The following is an 18,162-nucleotide window of genomic DNA, read 5'->3' on the forward strand; positions in this document are numbered from 1 at the left end:
ATTTCGATCCCCCGTGCCCACAGTGCAAACAAATAGAAACAAGTACCAAGTAACATTTAAGTGAATCTGTCCTTAATGTTAAATGTACAAATCTTAAAGATCTGTAAATAAAAAGTTCACAGGACACAAAATTTAAATGTAAATTTAAGAACACGATAAAATTTATAAATTTCTGAATAATGTATCACACCAATATAGTAGTGCGATTTGGATGCTCACCTTGTATTATTTGTCAAAAAGACTAGGTTCACTAGAAGAACCTCTTGATTGATTATGAAGTTAGAACTAAGTGATGCTTGCCTGTATGAATGGTTGTTTAACAAATTCAGAAAGTCACTTGATCTTTTCTATATGAGGAAGATTTCCAATTTTTCCTCAATAGTACGTAGCATTGCGTGCCACGGAAAATATAAATGGTTGAGATTGAAAATACAAGATTCAAAAGCACCCATAGCACTGAGTGCTACGTTTCATTGAAGCCACACCTAAATATTTCTGCATGAAATAACTAATCAAGAACATTATTTCCTTCATCGTTATTTACCAAGTTCAAAATCTTGAAACAAATTTCTGCAGTACATATCCTCTGTCTCTCTTTCAACGTTTGGTTTGTCTTTGATTGTCCAAGATATTGACAAACATCGGTGTTGGACCGAACTTCATTTTGGTCAGCAACGCGTGTTTGCATATCTCCTTAAATGTATTGGCAAATAAAGTTTGAAAGGAAGTGTTTACCCACCATGAGCATGCTCTGTTTTCCCCACTGCTTAAAATCTTTCTTCCATTTTTCAAAGCCAACTTATTTGATTCTTCCTACCCTATAACCCACAATTTCCAACATTCTGAGCAAATATTCGTCAGAAGATAGTTTTTAAAATTTATCGTCTGCAGGAAAATCAATTATTGATGAATGGAACTGGGGTAATATATACTACTTGAGTAAAATCTTGTAAAGACAATGGAAAAGTGCTTAATGAGGAATAGCTTTCCTCATTCCCACGCGTTCACATTAATGACTTGTGGTGAGGAGCAGAAGATTGTAACTTCATTGTCTACTGTGGAAGTAAGGAAAAGTAGAAGGAAATTAGCTCCCCATACATTTCATATAACAAAGTTTTGTGGATAGAATTTATTTGTCTAACTTGTAGAATACTGCATTAGTAGGTCAATTTGATTTGGAGGTGTTTTGGATGTGGACAGAACTAAGGGCCATTGAACCTTCCCTACAATTTCCAATCTGCACTGGTATAATTTTTGGCTTAATCGACTAGTTTGCTGTCGTCTGTCGTCTCATAAAAGAGCGGATGATTGTTAATAACCCGTGAACTGGAACACCAGCCGTCGTCTGGGACACAGTCAGATGACAGTTTCACATTGATCACAATTTAAAGATTAAATCGTTTTTCCTTGTATTACCAGACCACGAGTTATAAATAAAAGTATACAAAGTCTGAAATAGTTGATAAACCAGTAGAGATTTCAAGTATTTGAAGTCCAAATGAACAGCCAACTCATACCAGATCAGTTAAAGAAGATCAACATGGGGAAATTTATTCATAGTTGTTTAAGTAGCCTTTGAATTGAATACACTTTAATTTGAGAGTCAAGCGAAGTCCATCAAACTCCTGACGCAATACCCCCCTCTTAGTCATTGATTTTCTGTATCATTTCAATACTACATACCATTGAATAATTTTCCCAATTTTATACCAGTAACTCAAAACTAGCTCATGATGAGTTCAACCACTTCCACAATCCACATCATTTGTACAGCATAAGGAAAATGATTTCGGTACATCTCATTTCTCCCTTCTCTCGTACATACCTGTCTATATCTGGCTTTACTTTTAAATTGAACTAATAAACTAAATTAAAAGCCCCAAATGCATAAAGAAACACTTAGCTCATGATGAGATATTGAAACGAAGATTAAGAAATAGAACCGTAATGCCAAACATACAAATCGGAAAAGCAAGTGCACAACACCTTAATGTATAGTTTTGGTACTAACTGGGATATAACATATTCCTTCCGGCACCAGTCCAGCCTGCACTTCCGGCCCCAGTCCAGCCTGCACTTCTGGCCCACTAATTGGCACACAATGTTCTTTCTTCTGACACACATTGGCGTTGGACCAAACTTCATTTTGAACAACAACGCTTGTTTGCATATGTCCTTAATGTGTTGGCAAATATACTTGGAATTGAAGTGTTTACCAACCATGAGCATGCTCAGCTTCCCAATATTGTTTTGTTTATTAGAAATTATTCCCCAATGCCTAAAATCTCTCATTCATATTTTAAAGCCAACTTATTTGATTATACCTACCCTCTAACCCACAACAAATTTCCAACATATGTGCCAAAATTCATCACAAGATAAAATTTTCAATAGCGGACAGTCGTGAAATTTAATTTAAGAAAATGAGAAATAGAAAATAGCACACTATATCTCACAGTAGACTTCAAATTAAGCACAGGAAGAAGCAAAATGTGTCGACAAAAGAAGTACAGTTGTGCCTAAGAAATAGGCCAATTACTTACGCAGATTAACTTTTTCTTTTATTCCAGCGAATTAAGCTATACTGTAAACTACGCTGATGGATTCAAAGTTGGCAGAAGGGATAGCATACTGTTCTGTCAACTTGACTATGCCCAGGCATCATGCAGACTAACTAGAGCTACATTATTTCATTAGCATTTTGAATTAAACTTGGTGACTCTTCGACATCATCTTTCGAAAGTCCAGATGACCACGTTGTTTCTGAATCGTCTTCATCATCCACCACTGGCTTCTCTTGTGGATATAGGAAGGGCTTTGGAGGCATTTCAATACATTCAATTTCTCCTTCGAGCATCTCTACTACTTTGTTCATCGAAGTAGGACGGTCACTAGGCTTCATTTGGATGCACCATAGCGCAACTATAAGCATCTTCTTTGTTATTTCCTTTTCCTCTTCAATGGCATTTTCAATTTCCACATCGTTTCCTTTGCTGAATTGGTCATAAACCCATGAAGGAAAGTAAATTTGGCTAGTATGTGCAGCAACTGCATTCAAATTCTTTCTTCTGCCTGCAATTTCCATCAGCAACATTCCAAAACTATAGATGTCTGCTCTGTTAGACACACTTCCAATGTTTTTGTAGAACAACTCAGGGGCAATGTATCCAATAGTTCCTCGTGCTGCAGTCAAGGTTAAGCTGCTATCATCTAATGGACATAGTCTAGCTAGCCCAAAGTCAGAAACCTTAGGAACAAAATTGTCGTCAAGAAGAATGTTGTGAGGCTTGATATCAAAATGAAAAATTTGCATGTCACATCCTCGATGGAGATAGTCAACACCACGAGCTACCCCGAGTGAGATTTCAAATGACATCATGCAAGACAAGGGTATGCTCCCTTCTTTAGGAAATATGTGTCTATCAAGTGATCCGTTTGACATGAACTCATATACAAGAGCACGCTTTGACCCCTCAGCACAATAGCCAATTAGTTGCACCACATTTACATGATGAATCCTTCCTATGGTACCAACTTCATTGATAAAATCTTGTCCATTAGCTTTGGACTTATCCAGCATCTTAATTGCCACAAAGCGGCCGCTACGAAGCTTTCCTTTGTAGACAGAGCCGAAACCTCCTTCACCCAATTTGCTCTTAAATCCTCTGGTCATTTTCTTGATGTCGGAGTAGGAGTACCTTATTGGCATGAGGTTGTTGTGACTTTGCAAGAACTCTTCAATTAGGACATACATTGATAAGTGCCGCCTTTTCCATTTATAGATTAAAAGAACAATCAAACATGAAATGCCGAGTAGAGTTCTTGCTGGAAGGACATACCATACTGTAATGGAAATAATTCAAATTAGAATCAAGAGGGAACTTTGAAGCTGCATGCAACCTTCTCAAATTGAAAATTCGTTGTGCATTTAAAAATAAAAACCAGAAATACTCACTAATGATGTCAAGCCCCAAAGCCATATTAGCTGCAAGAAACAAATTTAAATTAGAGAGATAATTTCAAAGAGTAAACTGTAAGTAAAAAGTGAAAATGATGGGATTTCTCACGTATTAGGATGTTGTAAATGATCATATTCGTTAAGCCTGCATCATATAAGAAACAAAAGTATCGGTTATGTGAAGAATATATATAACAAACAGATTTTTCCATTAGATGATAGCAGGAAACCGATTTTTCCAAATACATATAACAAAATACTTACTACTGCCATAATCGCAATTGACTTTCTTTGTATCGTTGTCGATGTAGCAAGTACTCCAACTATGAGGTCTGCGTTTGCTCTGCAGCCATGAAAGTTCAAACCCATAGACTAGCTCTTTGTGGATGTCTATGTAGGAGACGTTCATGTCCTTTGCACCAGGCCATGATGTCGCAACTGTAAGATCTATTCGGCACAAATCCCTCATATCTGAGGCATTTAAATGACCAATCTTTACAAAACCATGGCCACTTGAGTTACGCATAGGACTAGTGCAAGGTGCAGTATCCACATAGACAGGAGAATTCACTGGGGTTTCACAGGTCATGAAAATTATTGGCTTCGATAGTTCTACGCAATCTGTCTGAGTCTGGAGATAAGGGAAACTCCATCTCGTTTTGCCTGTGATTTGACAAATGCTATATGGATGATGTCTACTAATTTGGCTATCCCATTTATTTTCTGCCAATGAATAATGAGGCAATGAAGAGCAGTCACCCTCACGAAGATTGGCGTCCACAACTCGGATTGTGTAGTTATCATAATTGATTGCCTGGACATAGTATTTTCCTGAACACAAATACAATACAGTTCGATTGTTCTCGCAAGACAGATTATACCTTTGGTCACCGCAGTTGCCTGGGTCATGTTTCAGTCGGAAAGGGTAGCTTATGTTGGGGATGTTTCCACAGGTAGAAGTACAGTGATGACGATCATCCTTAGCACTGCAAACTACACAGAAAAAACCAACAACTAGAAATACTTTGAATAAACTAGCTGTAAGGGGTAACACTCTTCCTGCAGCCATGGTGAGAGAGTGGGAACGTTTCAAACACCCCACGGTCTTAATGTGGTTCTGATTAAAGTCTGAATTCTGAAAAACTAACGTATCTTACCCTCACAAAACGTCGTTACCAGTTAATTATGATGATAATCCTACTTGTAAAGGGTAGTAGTACTCAAGTGATTTGATCAGTCGACATGGACCATCTCCTATTTCCTTTTTTTTTAACATTTACTAGCAAACATGTCCGCGGTTTGCTGCGAGTTTTGAAATCGTAACCGCAATAACACATCTATTTCTAAGTAATTCAAAAATCAATCAAAGTATATGAATCCACACAATAAAATAAGTCTTTTTGTTTGCATCTATATTCTATTGAATTTACATTTAGAGTCTATGCACAACCAAAAACGCAAATTTCTAACTCAAGATGTATAAAATTTAAAAAAATGTTCAGATTCACAATGGCTGAATTATCAATGAAATTTTGAAAAGACATTTAGAAAAGTTCCATGCTGCTTCTCCAAGTCCTCTGAAAAATTAAATTGGATAAAAATTACAAAATACATATAATAGTTGCTAATAATTATAAAATCACAAAACAACCTCCACAATTCCATCTACTTATTTTTCAAAAGTAAAAAACTACATGACACACCTCGATCCCAGTATCATCCCGACACCAGGATGCGCACATGTTGGCCGATACCTGAAGGTGGTGAAAGCCATCATAACATGCTTATGCTAAAAACATGTAAAACATGCATGCAATTTATACCAAAAAAGACAAACATGAATAAGGGTACGTAACTTAAATATTAAACATATGAGATGAACACGTTTAGAGGATACCACTAATCGAGAATAGAGTGAAAGGAAATTCTATAAAAAGGTACGATTACAAAGAAAGGGGTCCTACACCGAGAGGAGGACTCGAAGCTACTGATACGTAAATGCCTCAATGCCGAGATCAAACTCCTCATTCTAAGTCCTGAAGGGGGTGCAAAATATACGGTGAGTGGACCAGAGTTTATAATAATAAGTAATTTTTCTTTTGAACATACTAACCCCAGTTTTGAAAATATAATATAATACTACTTAGTAGGTTTTTTTTGAAAACTTTAGCATGCCATAAAAACATTCATAAATAATAGAACCATGTATTTAAATAGTAGTATTGTAATCGCCCAAAGGCAAATCTGTAAAACGTTCGTAAATCATATAACCATATACTTAAATAGTGGTATCATAGTCACCCAAAGGCAAATCTATCATTGAAGGTGAAGCTGTATGACATTGGGTTACGCCAATGAAGAAATATGGTAGGCCACATGATCACTCAAAGGTGAAGTTGTACAACATTGAGTTATGCCAGTGCAGAATTACATATCATACTGACATTAACCAATCCATCACCCGAAGATGAAGCTGTATGACACTGGGTTACACCAGTGAAGAAATACATATCACATCTTAGTCTCCCAAAGATAAATCCATCACCCAATAGTATGTCATAAAATATCTCAATACGCGTAAATTGAATCATATAACCATAGACAAATACATACTCGTTTGGTGTATGTGTTGTATGATACCAACTACGTAAGCACATAAAACATGAACATTAACTTTCATAGCTAGCTTAGGAGCTCAATAGCTCAACATCATATCATCGGAGCTCAAAAGCTCGAAATATCATATCATAGGATCTCAATAGTTCGAAACATCATATCATAAAATCATGGGAGCGTTCTAGCTTAAAACGTCATCACCATAAATCATATTCATAAATATTTCAATAAAGCATAACATTCTCATAAAAGGTAAATTCAATAATCATAAACATTTCATAAAACGTAAATTTGATAAATCATAAATATATTTGACGAAATGTAAAATCATGAAATCATTACTTTTCATGAATGCAAGCCTAGTATTTTTATAAAATCATGCAATTTAAGAAGGGTTCCGAAAATCCTTGATATGTGTTTCACTTGGAGTCTATGCTACAACCTCCTAGCATGAAGATCAATGCATTTACGAACAATTGTCACTAAACAATTCACAAGTTGCGTCTTAGAATTTTAGTGATAATACACGTAACTTCACGTTGGACATGTCTTCTAGGACAATCCAGATGGGTTCGGGACACGTTGATCAAACGTTAACCGTTGGTTAAAGGTCAACGGTAGGATCAACAACCTGATTGCTTAAATTGGTTTCAAATTCATCCTAGTTTACATTCTTTTTGTGTCTGTAAAATGAAAAACTGTTTTGCAAAACGTTATGTAACAAGCCTTAATGCATGCATGGATTCCAGTTTATGCGAGTAGAACTACACATTCATATTAGCCACACGATTACGAAGAAGGCTCACAATTATTGATGATGATCCTGCTGTAAAGTATAGTACTCATCCCCCAACCACGATAGGAACGGAGTATTCGACATCCACATAAATAGCTTGGGGTGTGCTATCCACACACTCATTTTTACTTCTCACACATCCCTTGTTAATTTCCTTTTATCTTTTTCAATTCATCCAATTCGACAGTAAAAAATAAAAAGAGTATGTGAGAAGTAAAAAAGGATGTGTGAATATCACACCCCCAAATAGCTTTCCTCAGTCCCACACGTTTATGTTTGACTTGTGGTGAGGACCAGATGATTGCAAACTTCATTGTCTACTGTAGAGGTAAGGAAAAGTAGAAGGAAATTAGTTCCCCATACCTTTCATATAAGAAATTTCGTGGATAGAATTTATTTGTCTAAGTTGTAGAATATGGCATTAGTGGGTCAACTTGATTTGGAAGTCTTTTGGATGTAGACAGAATTAAGGGCCATTGAACCTTATCTTCAATTTTTCCTCCTGCATGTACTACCATTGTTGGCATTATCTATTCTAAAGTTGAGGAGTAACAGTCAAATTATCTATTCTAAAGTTGAGGAGTAATTTGATTGTAGCTTAGCTATAGTCAAATTTTTGCCCCTTAATTTTGCTTTATTTACACACTGCTGCCACCAAATCTGTGTTGGGCTGGGGTTTGGGCTCCCCCTTTCTCTTCGTGATCTTCGTTTGGTTTTCGGTAAAAAGCCCGGCGCTTAGTCTGGCCCTCAATGATTTATAGGTTTGCATTTGTTGTCATTCAATGAGGGTTTTAGGGATGGGGGCTTTATGAGAGAGAGAGAGAGAGGGGGCAAGGGTCTCTCAGAACAACTTCAGCGTTACAACGCCTCTAGGGCAACTCACTATTGAATTCCTCAGTGAACAGTAACTGCATTTTGCATCTTCATCCTTAAACTGAATAGCCATGACAATAGGTAATAAAATATTAGTATTTTTTATTTTATAAAATAATAAAAAATAATTTTATTTATTATTTTGGATAAGATTTTTAATCAGTCTCGTTGTACCACGTGTCATTAAATAAGAAATTACAATCCAAAGTATTTAAGAAAATATAAAATTGTGATATAAGTTGGAAGATAATGATAACATATTTATAGAAAAATTAAATCAATTTTTTTTTAATTTAAAATTAATTAAAAAAATCTCTCTCTCCCCAGAACCTCATCTTCCTTCTCCTTGCCGAGAACCTCCACACCCGTTGCAATTGCCTGATACCCTCCCTAACCTCAAATACATTGATCTTTTCAATTCCTTTTCAATTATTCTCAAATCCAGGCCTCATTTTCAATTGCTTTCAAACCTAGAAAATCATGCTATCCCAAACCAAACCCAGAAAATTCCTAAAAATCACCCCATCCCATCCCAAACCCAAACCTAGAAATCTATTTCCAAGTTCAAACCAAATAATTCCGTAAAAAAATATCAAATCAGCTCACATCCCACCTTCCCTTTCTCCTCCACCTATTCCCTCCATCACCAAAACTCCGACTTTTTGAAGCACTATCCGAAGAAGGAGAAGAAGCCGTTTCCAGTGCCCATTGTAGAGTTGAGGCGGCGGCATGTGGGTTTTTCAGTGACAGAGGAGTCGGAGAGAAATAAGAAGAAGGCGCGCGGGAGGTGGAGTGGTCGAAGGTCGGGGATCGAGTGTGGCGGGGTGGTAATGGAGACGAAGCTGGGGAATGAAAGGCCCAAATTGATATATAGATATATATATATATATATATATATATATATTTTTTTTTTTTTTTTTACATTTTCCCCTTTTTTTTATTAATATATATATTTTTTTATAAATTTTATAACGTGGCCTTGCATCAGCTCGCCTCATGCTCTCGAGCTGTGGATTCTCGCCTCCCCTGAGCCCAATCGCCCGCATAGGCTGGAGCAAGGGGAGGCTATTGGGTGTTTTGGGTCACCTGTCCACCGGGCTAAAGCCACCGGTGGAGTTGCTCAGCACCATTGCTGCAGATAGATTTCACAAGTGGGAGAGAGGGGATGGTCAGAGAAAACCATAAGAGCAACTCCAGCATGTGAAACCTCCCCCAGACAATACATTATGCTATCCACCTAGTGAACAGTAACTGTTCTTAATGAACAGTAATCTACTTTTACATACCATTGAATAATTTTCCCAATTTTATACCAGTAACTCAAAACTAGCTCATGATGATTTCAACCACTTCCACAATCCACATCATTTGTACAGCATAAGGAAAATGATTTAGGTACGTCTCATTTCTCCCTTCTCTCGTACATACCTATCCATATCTGGCATTACCTTCAAATTGAACTAATAAACTAAGTTATAAGCCCCACATGCATAAAGAAACACTTAGCCTTGTTCCAAATGTGGAGATTATATCAGGTAGGCTTATTATTTGTACTCTGTGTTTCAGATCACTTACCAAATGATACTCCTACAGGCTACATTCTCACTATTAAGTGTTAAATTCCAAGAGCGGGAAACGATGGCCACTCTCTGTAATGACTTTGTTCATCTGTATGTTTTCTCCAATTCTACCATGGAGGTGTTAAATATACTAGCACAATAATTCTATCTGATGTAAAGAACCGCATCTTTGTTGTTCATTATCGAACATACACAGCAGAAACCTGCGTTGTTTGACGTATTCTAGTTGTTAGTGTAGGAGAATCTAATTAGGATTCTTATGGGCTAGGTCTTGTAAATCTTAATGGGCTTAGGTTTACTTATACATCAAGTCAATCGACTTGTATATATATGTATCCTTATGAGATCAATTGTATCAATACAATTATAATTCTACACTTGTACATTCTATAATCTATTTAGCTGGGGAGAGTGATGAGATATTGAAACGAAAATAAAGAAATAGAACCGTAATGCCTAACATACAAATCGGAAAAGCAAATACACAACACCTTAGTGAATAGTTTTGGAACTAATTGGGATATAACAGATTCCCTCCAGCACCGGGCCAGCCTGCACTTCCGGCCCACTAATTGGCATACAATTCTCTTTCTTCTGACAAACATCGGTGTTGGACCCAACTTCATTTTGAACAACAACAATGCTTATTTGCATATCTCCTTAATATGTTGGCAAATAAACTTGGAAAGAAAGTGTTTACCAATCATGAGCATGCTCTGCTTCCCAATATTGTTTTGTTTATTAGAAACTATTCCCCAATGCCTAAAATCTCTCTTTCATTTTTTCAAAGCCAACTTATTTGATTATACCTACCCTCTAACCCACAACAAATTTCCAACATCTGCGCCAAAATTCATTGAAAGATTAAATTTTCAATAGCGGACAGTCATGAAATTTAATTTAAGAAAATAAGAAATAGAAAATAGCACACTATATCTTAGAGTATGTTAAAGAAATCAACCTCATCTCATTGAAGGACCTACACAAATCTAGAATAAAGAATTCTAAAACATTCACTAAAGTTGATTAGTTAGATTATCCAAGTTAAAGTAGTCCTTTGTAGAAAGGACTAGAAGGTTGTTTCTTAAGTTGGTGGAAGAATCTAGAAGAATGGTGAGGTTTCCACCAACATGCAAGATTAGTGTAGATAATTCTAGCTTATGAAATTAGTGGAATTATCTAGATGTCTCTAGCATGATGTTTCCATGCTTCTCCAAGGTTCCATCCAAGCCTATAAAAGGAGAAGGCATCCACACCATTTGTATCAACCAATCAAGAAAGTAGTCAAGAAGAGAGAGCTAAGTAAGAGAGTGAGAAGCCTTGTAAGTGAGTAGTTTTGTGAAGAGTATGAGTGGTCTAGAGTGTGTCTATAGAAAAAGTGAGTGTCTTAACTTCTAAAGAGTGTCTTTGAGAGTTTGTATGTTGTAATATTTTGTGTGTGTAATACAATTAATTTGTTTACTTGTGTTGTCTCTCCAACACTTGTGTTAGAGTTATGTACTCTAATTTTTCATCAACAATTGGTATTAGAGCGGTACAATCAGGGACCTTCTCTAGTGAAGCTTCCAAGAATTGTGAGAACTTTAGTACTTCACAAGATTGTTGGCTAATCATGTTTGGTGTATCGAAGTTATGCCGATACGATGGGAGATCTTCAAGTTGTTGGAGGAATCAAGAAGCTGAACAATAAAAATTACAACACATAGGAGACATGTATGAAGTCTTACCTATGGGGCCAAGACCTTTGGGAGATCGTTGGAGGTACTAAAGTTGCACAACCAAAAAAAGACGTCAACGATGCTCTGCGGAAGTGGAAGGTAAAGGCAGGTAAGGCTATGTTTTCCTTAAAAACCACAGTTAAAGATGATATGTTGAAGCATATACAGAAGGCCAAGACACCAAAAGAAGTGTGGGACACCTTTGCCACACTCTTTTCAAAGAGAAATGATACAAGGCTGCAGCTTCTCGAGAACGAGTTGTTATCGGTGGCTCACGAGACATGACGATTGCCAAATATTTCCACAAGGTAAAGTTTATTTGCCATGAAATTTCTGAATTAGATCCTAGTGCTACCATTGTAGAATCCAGGATAAAAAGAATAATTATCCATGGATTGAGACCTAAATATCGAGGCTTCGTTGTCGCTATACAATGATGGCCGATCCAACCATCACTTGTTGAGTTTGAGAATTTGCTTGCCGATCAAGAAGCTTTGGCAAGGCAAATGGGTAAGGTCTCATTAAAAGGTGAGGAGGAAGTGCTATACACCGAAAGTAATGGCAGCTTCAAGCAACATGCTGGTGGAGGATCTAAAATAAATGTATGTGTGAGTGTATGAGTGACAAGTGTACACTCCAGATTAGATCACTTAAACCCAAATGAAGGGCTAGGATTCAATCTAGAGTAGTAAGGCTGAAATGGTTGTTAAGCTTCTTGTCAATCACTCTTTAAACAAGTATGGGTTATGGCAATGCACCATACCTTACAAACATTCACCTACTTAATGAAATCAGTGTTGATGCATTTTGCACAACCTTGAAGCTGTAAAACACAATCCAAAAATCTTCTTCATTCTCTATCAAGTCCAACCAAAATACCTAAACAAACAAACTTTATCATGGCCTTAGAGCTTAGTTTCTGATCTTACAACTTTCTGGGCGTAATCTGTGCAAGTTGAGATCTTTGGAAGCACCTACGTAGTGTCCTCAACAACAACAAACAACCCTGCAAATGAAGGGATCTAGCAGTAGCAGTGTACTAAAAGCTCCAGTCTTTGATGGGGAGAACTATGACTTTTGGAGAATAAGAATGACAACCATTTTCAAGTCTTATGATCTATGGGATACGGTTTAATACAGGTATGAACTACCTGAGATGGAGATCGATGCTCTAAAGGAGAACCTCACAGAAACACAACTCAAAACACTGAAGCAGAACCGGATGGAAGATGCTAAAGCACTTGGAATCATCCAAGGTGTTGTCTCAGACACCATTTTCCCGTGGATAGCAAATGAAGAGGGTGCAAAGGGAGCTTGGGAAGTTTTACAACAAGAGTACAGATGAGACACTGAAGTCAGAAAGGTAAAACTTCAATCCTTCAAAAAAGATTTCAAGTATACAAGAATGAGGGAGAATGAGCTATTAAAAGACTACTTTACTAGGCTATTTGATGTTGTAAACAAAATGAAAACATATGGTGAGGAACTGCTAATGAAAGAATTGTCCAGAAACTGTTGATGAGTTTGACTAAACCCTATGATTCAATAGTAAGTGTCATTGAAGAAACCAAAGGCACTGAAACTCTTAGTGTGCAAGATGTCATGGCATGTTTAAGAGCTTTTGACCAAAGGCTCGAGAGGTATGCTGATTTTGCACCTGAGAAAGATTTTCAATCACTCAATGTTGGATCTAGTAGTCAAGCCAGTGCAAGCAAACAAAAACCACAGTGGAAGGGCAAGAACAAGAAATGGGAAGAAAAAGGGTATCAAAACCCTAGACCTACCAAGGCAGCTACTCAAATGAAGGTCCAAGAATCAAGCAGCAATACAACCACTGTGACAAATTCCATCTTTGAGAGTGTTGGTTCAAGTACAAGCCTAGGTGCCACAAATGCAACAGGTTCGGGCACATCTTGAAGGATTGCAAATCAAAGAATGTGCAGCAAGTAAATTGTGCAAATCAAGTGGAAGAAGAAGCAAATGTGTTTTGTGCTTTTAGTGCAAAAGTGGAGAAAAACAATGAAGTATGGTACACTGACAGTGGTTGCAGCAAACATATGACTGCACATGAGTCATTACTCATTGATATTGACATAAACTTCACTGGAAAAGTGAAAATAGGAGATGGAAACATTGTCAAAGCCATTGGAAAAGGAACTCTGGTCATTAACACTAAGAAAGGAAGAAGATACATAAGGGAGGTGATGATAGTGCCTGGATTGGATGAGAATTTACTTAGTGTGGGTCAAATGATGGAGCATGGCTATTTCCTACTCTTTGAAGGGAACTGTGGTTGAGATCTATGATGATAGGTCCCTATCAAACCTAGTGACTAGAGTGGAAGTGAAAAACAAAAGCTTTCCACTTATGCTAAAGTACCTAGGGGAAGTGACAAGGAAAGCAAGTGTGACAGGTTCTATGAAGCTATGGCACAAGAAGTTTGGTCATTTAAACATGACAAGCTTACAAAATCTGCAAAAGCATGAAATGGTGCAAGGTATACCAAGGATAGATCAATACAATGAAACCTGTGAAAGGTGTGTGTTTGGCAAGCATCACAAAGATCTATTTGAAGCTGGAAAGGCTTGAAGGGCAACAAAGCCACTCGAATTGATTCACACAGATGTGTGTGGACCAATGAAAACAACAACAATCAATGGAAACAGGTATTTCCTAACCTTCATTGATGACCACTCATGGATGTGTTAGGTGTATTTCATGAGGTTCAAGTCTGAGGTATTCACAATATTCAAGAAGTTCAAAGCAATGGTGGAATTGCAAAGTGGATATCAAATCAAAAGACTGAAAAGTGATAGAGGAGGTGAGTACACCTCGCATGAGTTCAATGCATTCTGTGAAGATATGGCGTTGGAGAAGCAACTCACTGTGGCATATTCACCACAACAAAATGGGATTGTAGAAATGAAGAATAGGACTACAGTCGAAATGGCTAAGTCTATGATGCATAAGAAAAACCTGCCCCATACATTTTGGGGTGAAGCTGTGAACACCTCAATGTACCTATTAAATAGGTGCCCTAATAAAGCACTAGATAAAAAGACACCATTTGAAGTGTTCAGTGGAAGGAAGTTTTCTGTGAAGCATCTAAGGGTGTTTGGCTCAGTGTGCTATATTCACATTCCACAATAACTAAGGCACAAATTGGAGAAATCAAGCAACAAAGGTGTTTTTATAGGTTATGGAACTAGTGAGAAAGGGTATAGAGTTTACAATTTGTCAGCTCAGAAGATAATCTTATCAAGGGATGCTATCTTTGATGAAGACTCAACATGGAATTAGGAAACAAGGGTAGAAAAGAAGGACAGTGCCTCTCTACAACTTGACCGCAACAAAAGCCAAACAAGGGAGCCTATGGAAACCTTAGCTTAAGAAGAAGTCACAGAGAATGGTGATATACAAGGGACTCCACAGCAAGTAAGCATGAGTTCATAACCAAGCCAATCACAGATAACAACTCCGTCGCATCTTGCTCGAGGCCGCCAAGAGCTTCACCAAGAAGATGCGCTTGCAAGTTTGCTTCTTTCTTCTGCAAGATCGATTGACGTCGATTTGAAGAGGTTGGTTGAAATGAATTTGTAGATCCGACGATCTAATTGTCTTAATACTTGATCAACATTAGGATCTTTAGAAAAGTAATTTGATGCAATTTTGGTCAAAATGTTCCTTGAAATTGATGTTGGCTTCTTTTGGTTAATAATTGTAATTTCACTTAAAATGAACACCACGTCTTAAGGGTTGCATGGTTTTTCAAAGAGTTTTCATAAAACATAATGAGTCCCTCATGTTCATATTTGATCCGAACGTCTGGACGGATTGCATGCTAGATATATGTTCTATGTTGGAGGTTCCAAGTAAAATATATATTAGGAAAACAACTTTCAAAATAGCATGTGAAGATCATAAATAATTGGTAAAAATACATAGGATTGCTAGGTAATGGCGGAATCCTAGTGCTTTTATAAATTGATATTTAAAATCCTTTTCTTTTATCGTATTAGTTTTGGGTGAATTTACTATTTGTTTTTAATTAAAATTCGTTTTTAATATTATCCAAATTCAAAATCTCCTTTCTCAAGTTTTAGTTTTAAGTAGTTAATTAAGAATTGTTTTTACATAAATTATTCAAATAGTCCATTGTGGAGAACGACCTTGCATGAACATCTATACTACAATATCCTTGTACTCTTACAAGTTTTTTGTGTGATTTTAACCTTCTTGTTGTAGGTACTATAAAATTCCATCAATACCCCTTATGGTAAAAATATCTAGTTCGGCCGCCGGTCTAAGTAGCCTTTGTAGGCATATACTGTTCATGTGGAACTGTCAATGAATCTAAGGATGATCGGCATCATTACGATAACATAACACAAACTCGATGCGGAACGCTGACTTCAGTGACCAGAACTAATTTACTACTACTGTTTCTCAAGTTCATAAACTCGATATCAGATGGGGTGTCAGCTTCGCTTTGAAGAATATGGATCCGATTGAACTGCCAAAGCCTATAACTTTCACGACCTGTTTCGCATAGCTGCGTGTGTCGATACTTCCCCTCGCATTGATGCTATGTGTAGTTCCAGTGCTCTCTCTCATCCCGATTCGAGGGATAAGTGCCGAGTTGAGCTTATAGTTATGACATCATGACCTGGTACAAAGAATATGAACATTTCCTACCATAGACATCGATTGAACTCTCATGGTTGCAGAGCTTTGATATAGGTCGAAAACAGATTGATTGCTATGTGACAAATATACCAACAAAATTAAATCAGCGAAGGGGACGAAATAATTTAAAAGCAGTTATAGTTGTCGGGGCAGCTAAGTTGGGTTATGACCAATTCAGCATAGACGACGGCATAAACTGAAGGTGCCACGGAGGAGGTATTAGAGAGATATTTAAACAAAGATCATAAGCAATAGAATTATAATACCTTATACAGTACATACAAATTGGAAAAACGAGTACACAACACCACCGTAGTGACTAGGTTTGGTATTGATTAGGACACAAAAGAAACACTAATAGCAGCCAAATCATGTATATATAAGCAGAAGTTCAAATTAACCGATCTTGCAAATGTTTAACCATATATAGCACGAGATTTGAGCGAAACAAAACAAAAGTTTATTGAATTACTAGCAAGCTAATGTGCATGAAACAGATTTAAATGCAAATTTAAGAACCTAAATACTGATTTTAATCCTTTGAACCATTTAAAACACTAGGGTCCATTTGGATGCAATCATGCAAGAGTTTGAAATGGGACTCGATCCTCTCTTCTTGGAAGCTTTTGTCCTTGGGCGTCCTTGTGTTCCAATATAGATCATCTATACGACTACATATATGACATGCCATCCCCTAAGTTTCTAATGGGATATGGTTCCCTTCTTTTATGTAAGATACAGCTTTTGTTCAATTAGGGTGAATACATTGTAACCTAATTTTTTCTTATAAGATATCCTACTTCCCTGTCGAGCTGTCTTGTACCTGTCTCTAGGGTCTTGGGTCAAATTCGTACATTAAGGACCGTTCTTATCCGTCTTTTCAACAAGAAGATTAATAGTCTCCTTGATGTTCGCATCTATGACAAGAATACGGAAATGCCCACCACTACAAGGAAACTAAAAATAACTGAACAAATTTGGAAATGTTATAACCGGGAATCGCTCAAGAGTCAAGGAGGAGAAAACGAGTATATTCAAGGTTGGACCCAAAGAAGAAAAGGAGCCCAAGGAACTAAAAGCTTCTCCTAGACATGAGCATATGAGTTCATAAACTAAGGTCACCTGGTTGATGCCCTTGTCATCCTTTTACGAAGAAAATTTTCAGTTTTTCTTGGGGATAACCTTGTTAGACGAAGTCAAGCTCAAGCTGTTCTTGTTAACCCAAGTATTGGAAGAAAGACAGCAGGCCAAGTTGTACAGACAGCACAGCAAGCATTTACTGACTCATGAACAGCAGGGAAAGGAATGTGCATGTGCATGTGTGCTGTCCGAAGTCTTCCCATGCGTGCCTGGTTACTGTTAAAGCTTTTTCCCATGTGTACTGTCAGAAGACAGCAGATGGTGCTGCTGCATGTGTGTGTGTGTGTTACCTAGTAGTTTAATGTGTAAAGGTGTATAGATGGTGCTGCGGCATGGGTGTGCATACTGTCACCTAGTAGTTTAATCTGTAAAGTTGTTGTTGTGGTGTATATAACAAAGCCTTCCCGTAAGGCTTGGAATGGAGAGATTTTGAAGTATTATAATTGAGATCAGAAATTATTACATGGTATTGAGCCTCTCATTGTCTAACGACTAGATCCTGTTTGTTTTTTTTTTTTTTTTTTTTTTCCCCCACGCTTCAATGGCTGAAAACAATGTTAGTTCTTCCACCAACCCACCTACCACCAATCAGTTTCATCCGTTTTCCACTATTGTTAATATCAAGCTTGACAGAACCAACTACCCACTGTGGTTGGCTCAAATTCTCCCAATTCTCAAAAGTAGAGATCTGATGGGGTATGTTGATGGTACTTTGGTGTGCCCTCCAAAAAACTTGCCTGGTGCTACCACTGTCAATCCTACATACAGTGCGTGGATTCAACAAGATCAAATGAT

At 37.3% G+C, this 18,162-nt stretch overlaps 1 protein-coding gene across 1 annotated transcript; it reads right to left on the reverse strand.

Annotated features, from left to right (window-relative positions):
* Nucleotides 1–2,400: 2,400 nt before the first annotated feature.
* Nucleotides 2,401–5,396, reverse strand: LOC137748239 (LEAF RUST 10 DISEASE-RESISTANCE LOCUS RECEPTOR-LIKE PROTEIN KINASE-like 2.4). Its single transcript, XM_068488357.1, has 4 exons — nt 4,223–5,396; nt 4,068–4,103; nt 3,956–3,985; nt 2,401–3,843 (listed from the first exon to the last, which is right to left on the reverse strand). Exons 1-4 carry the CDS (start codon nt 5,025–5,027, stop codon nt 2,681–2,683), a joined length of 2,034 nt encoding a protein of 677 aa, XP_068344458.1. The 5' UTR covers nt 5,028–5,396; the 3' UTR covers nt 2,401–2,680.
* Between the last annotated feature and the right edge of the window lie 12,766 nt (nt 5,397–18,162).

The sequence above is a fragment of the Pyrus communis genome, chromosome 10 (assembly GCF_963583255.1).
Source record: "Pyrus communis chromosome 10, drPyrComm1.1, whole genome shotgun sequence".
NCBI classification, from domain to species: Eukaryota; Viridiplantae; Streptophyta; class Magnoliopsida; order Rosales; family Rosaceae; genus Pyrus; species Pyrus communis.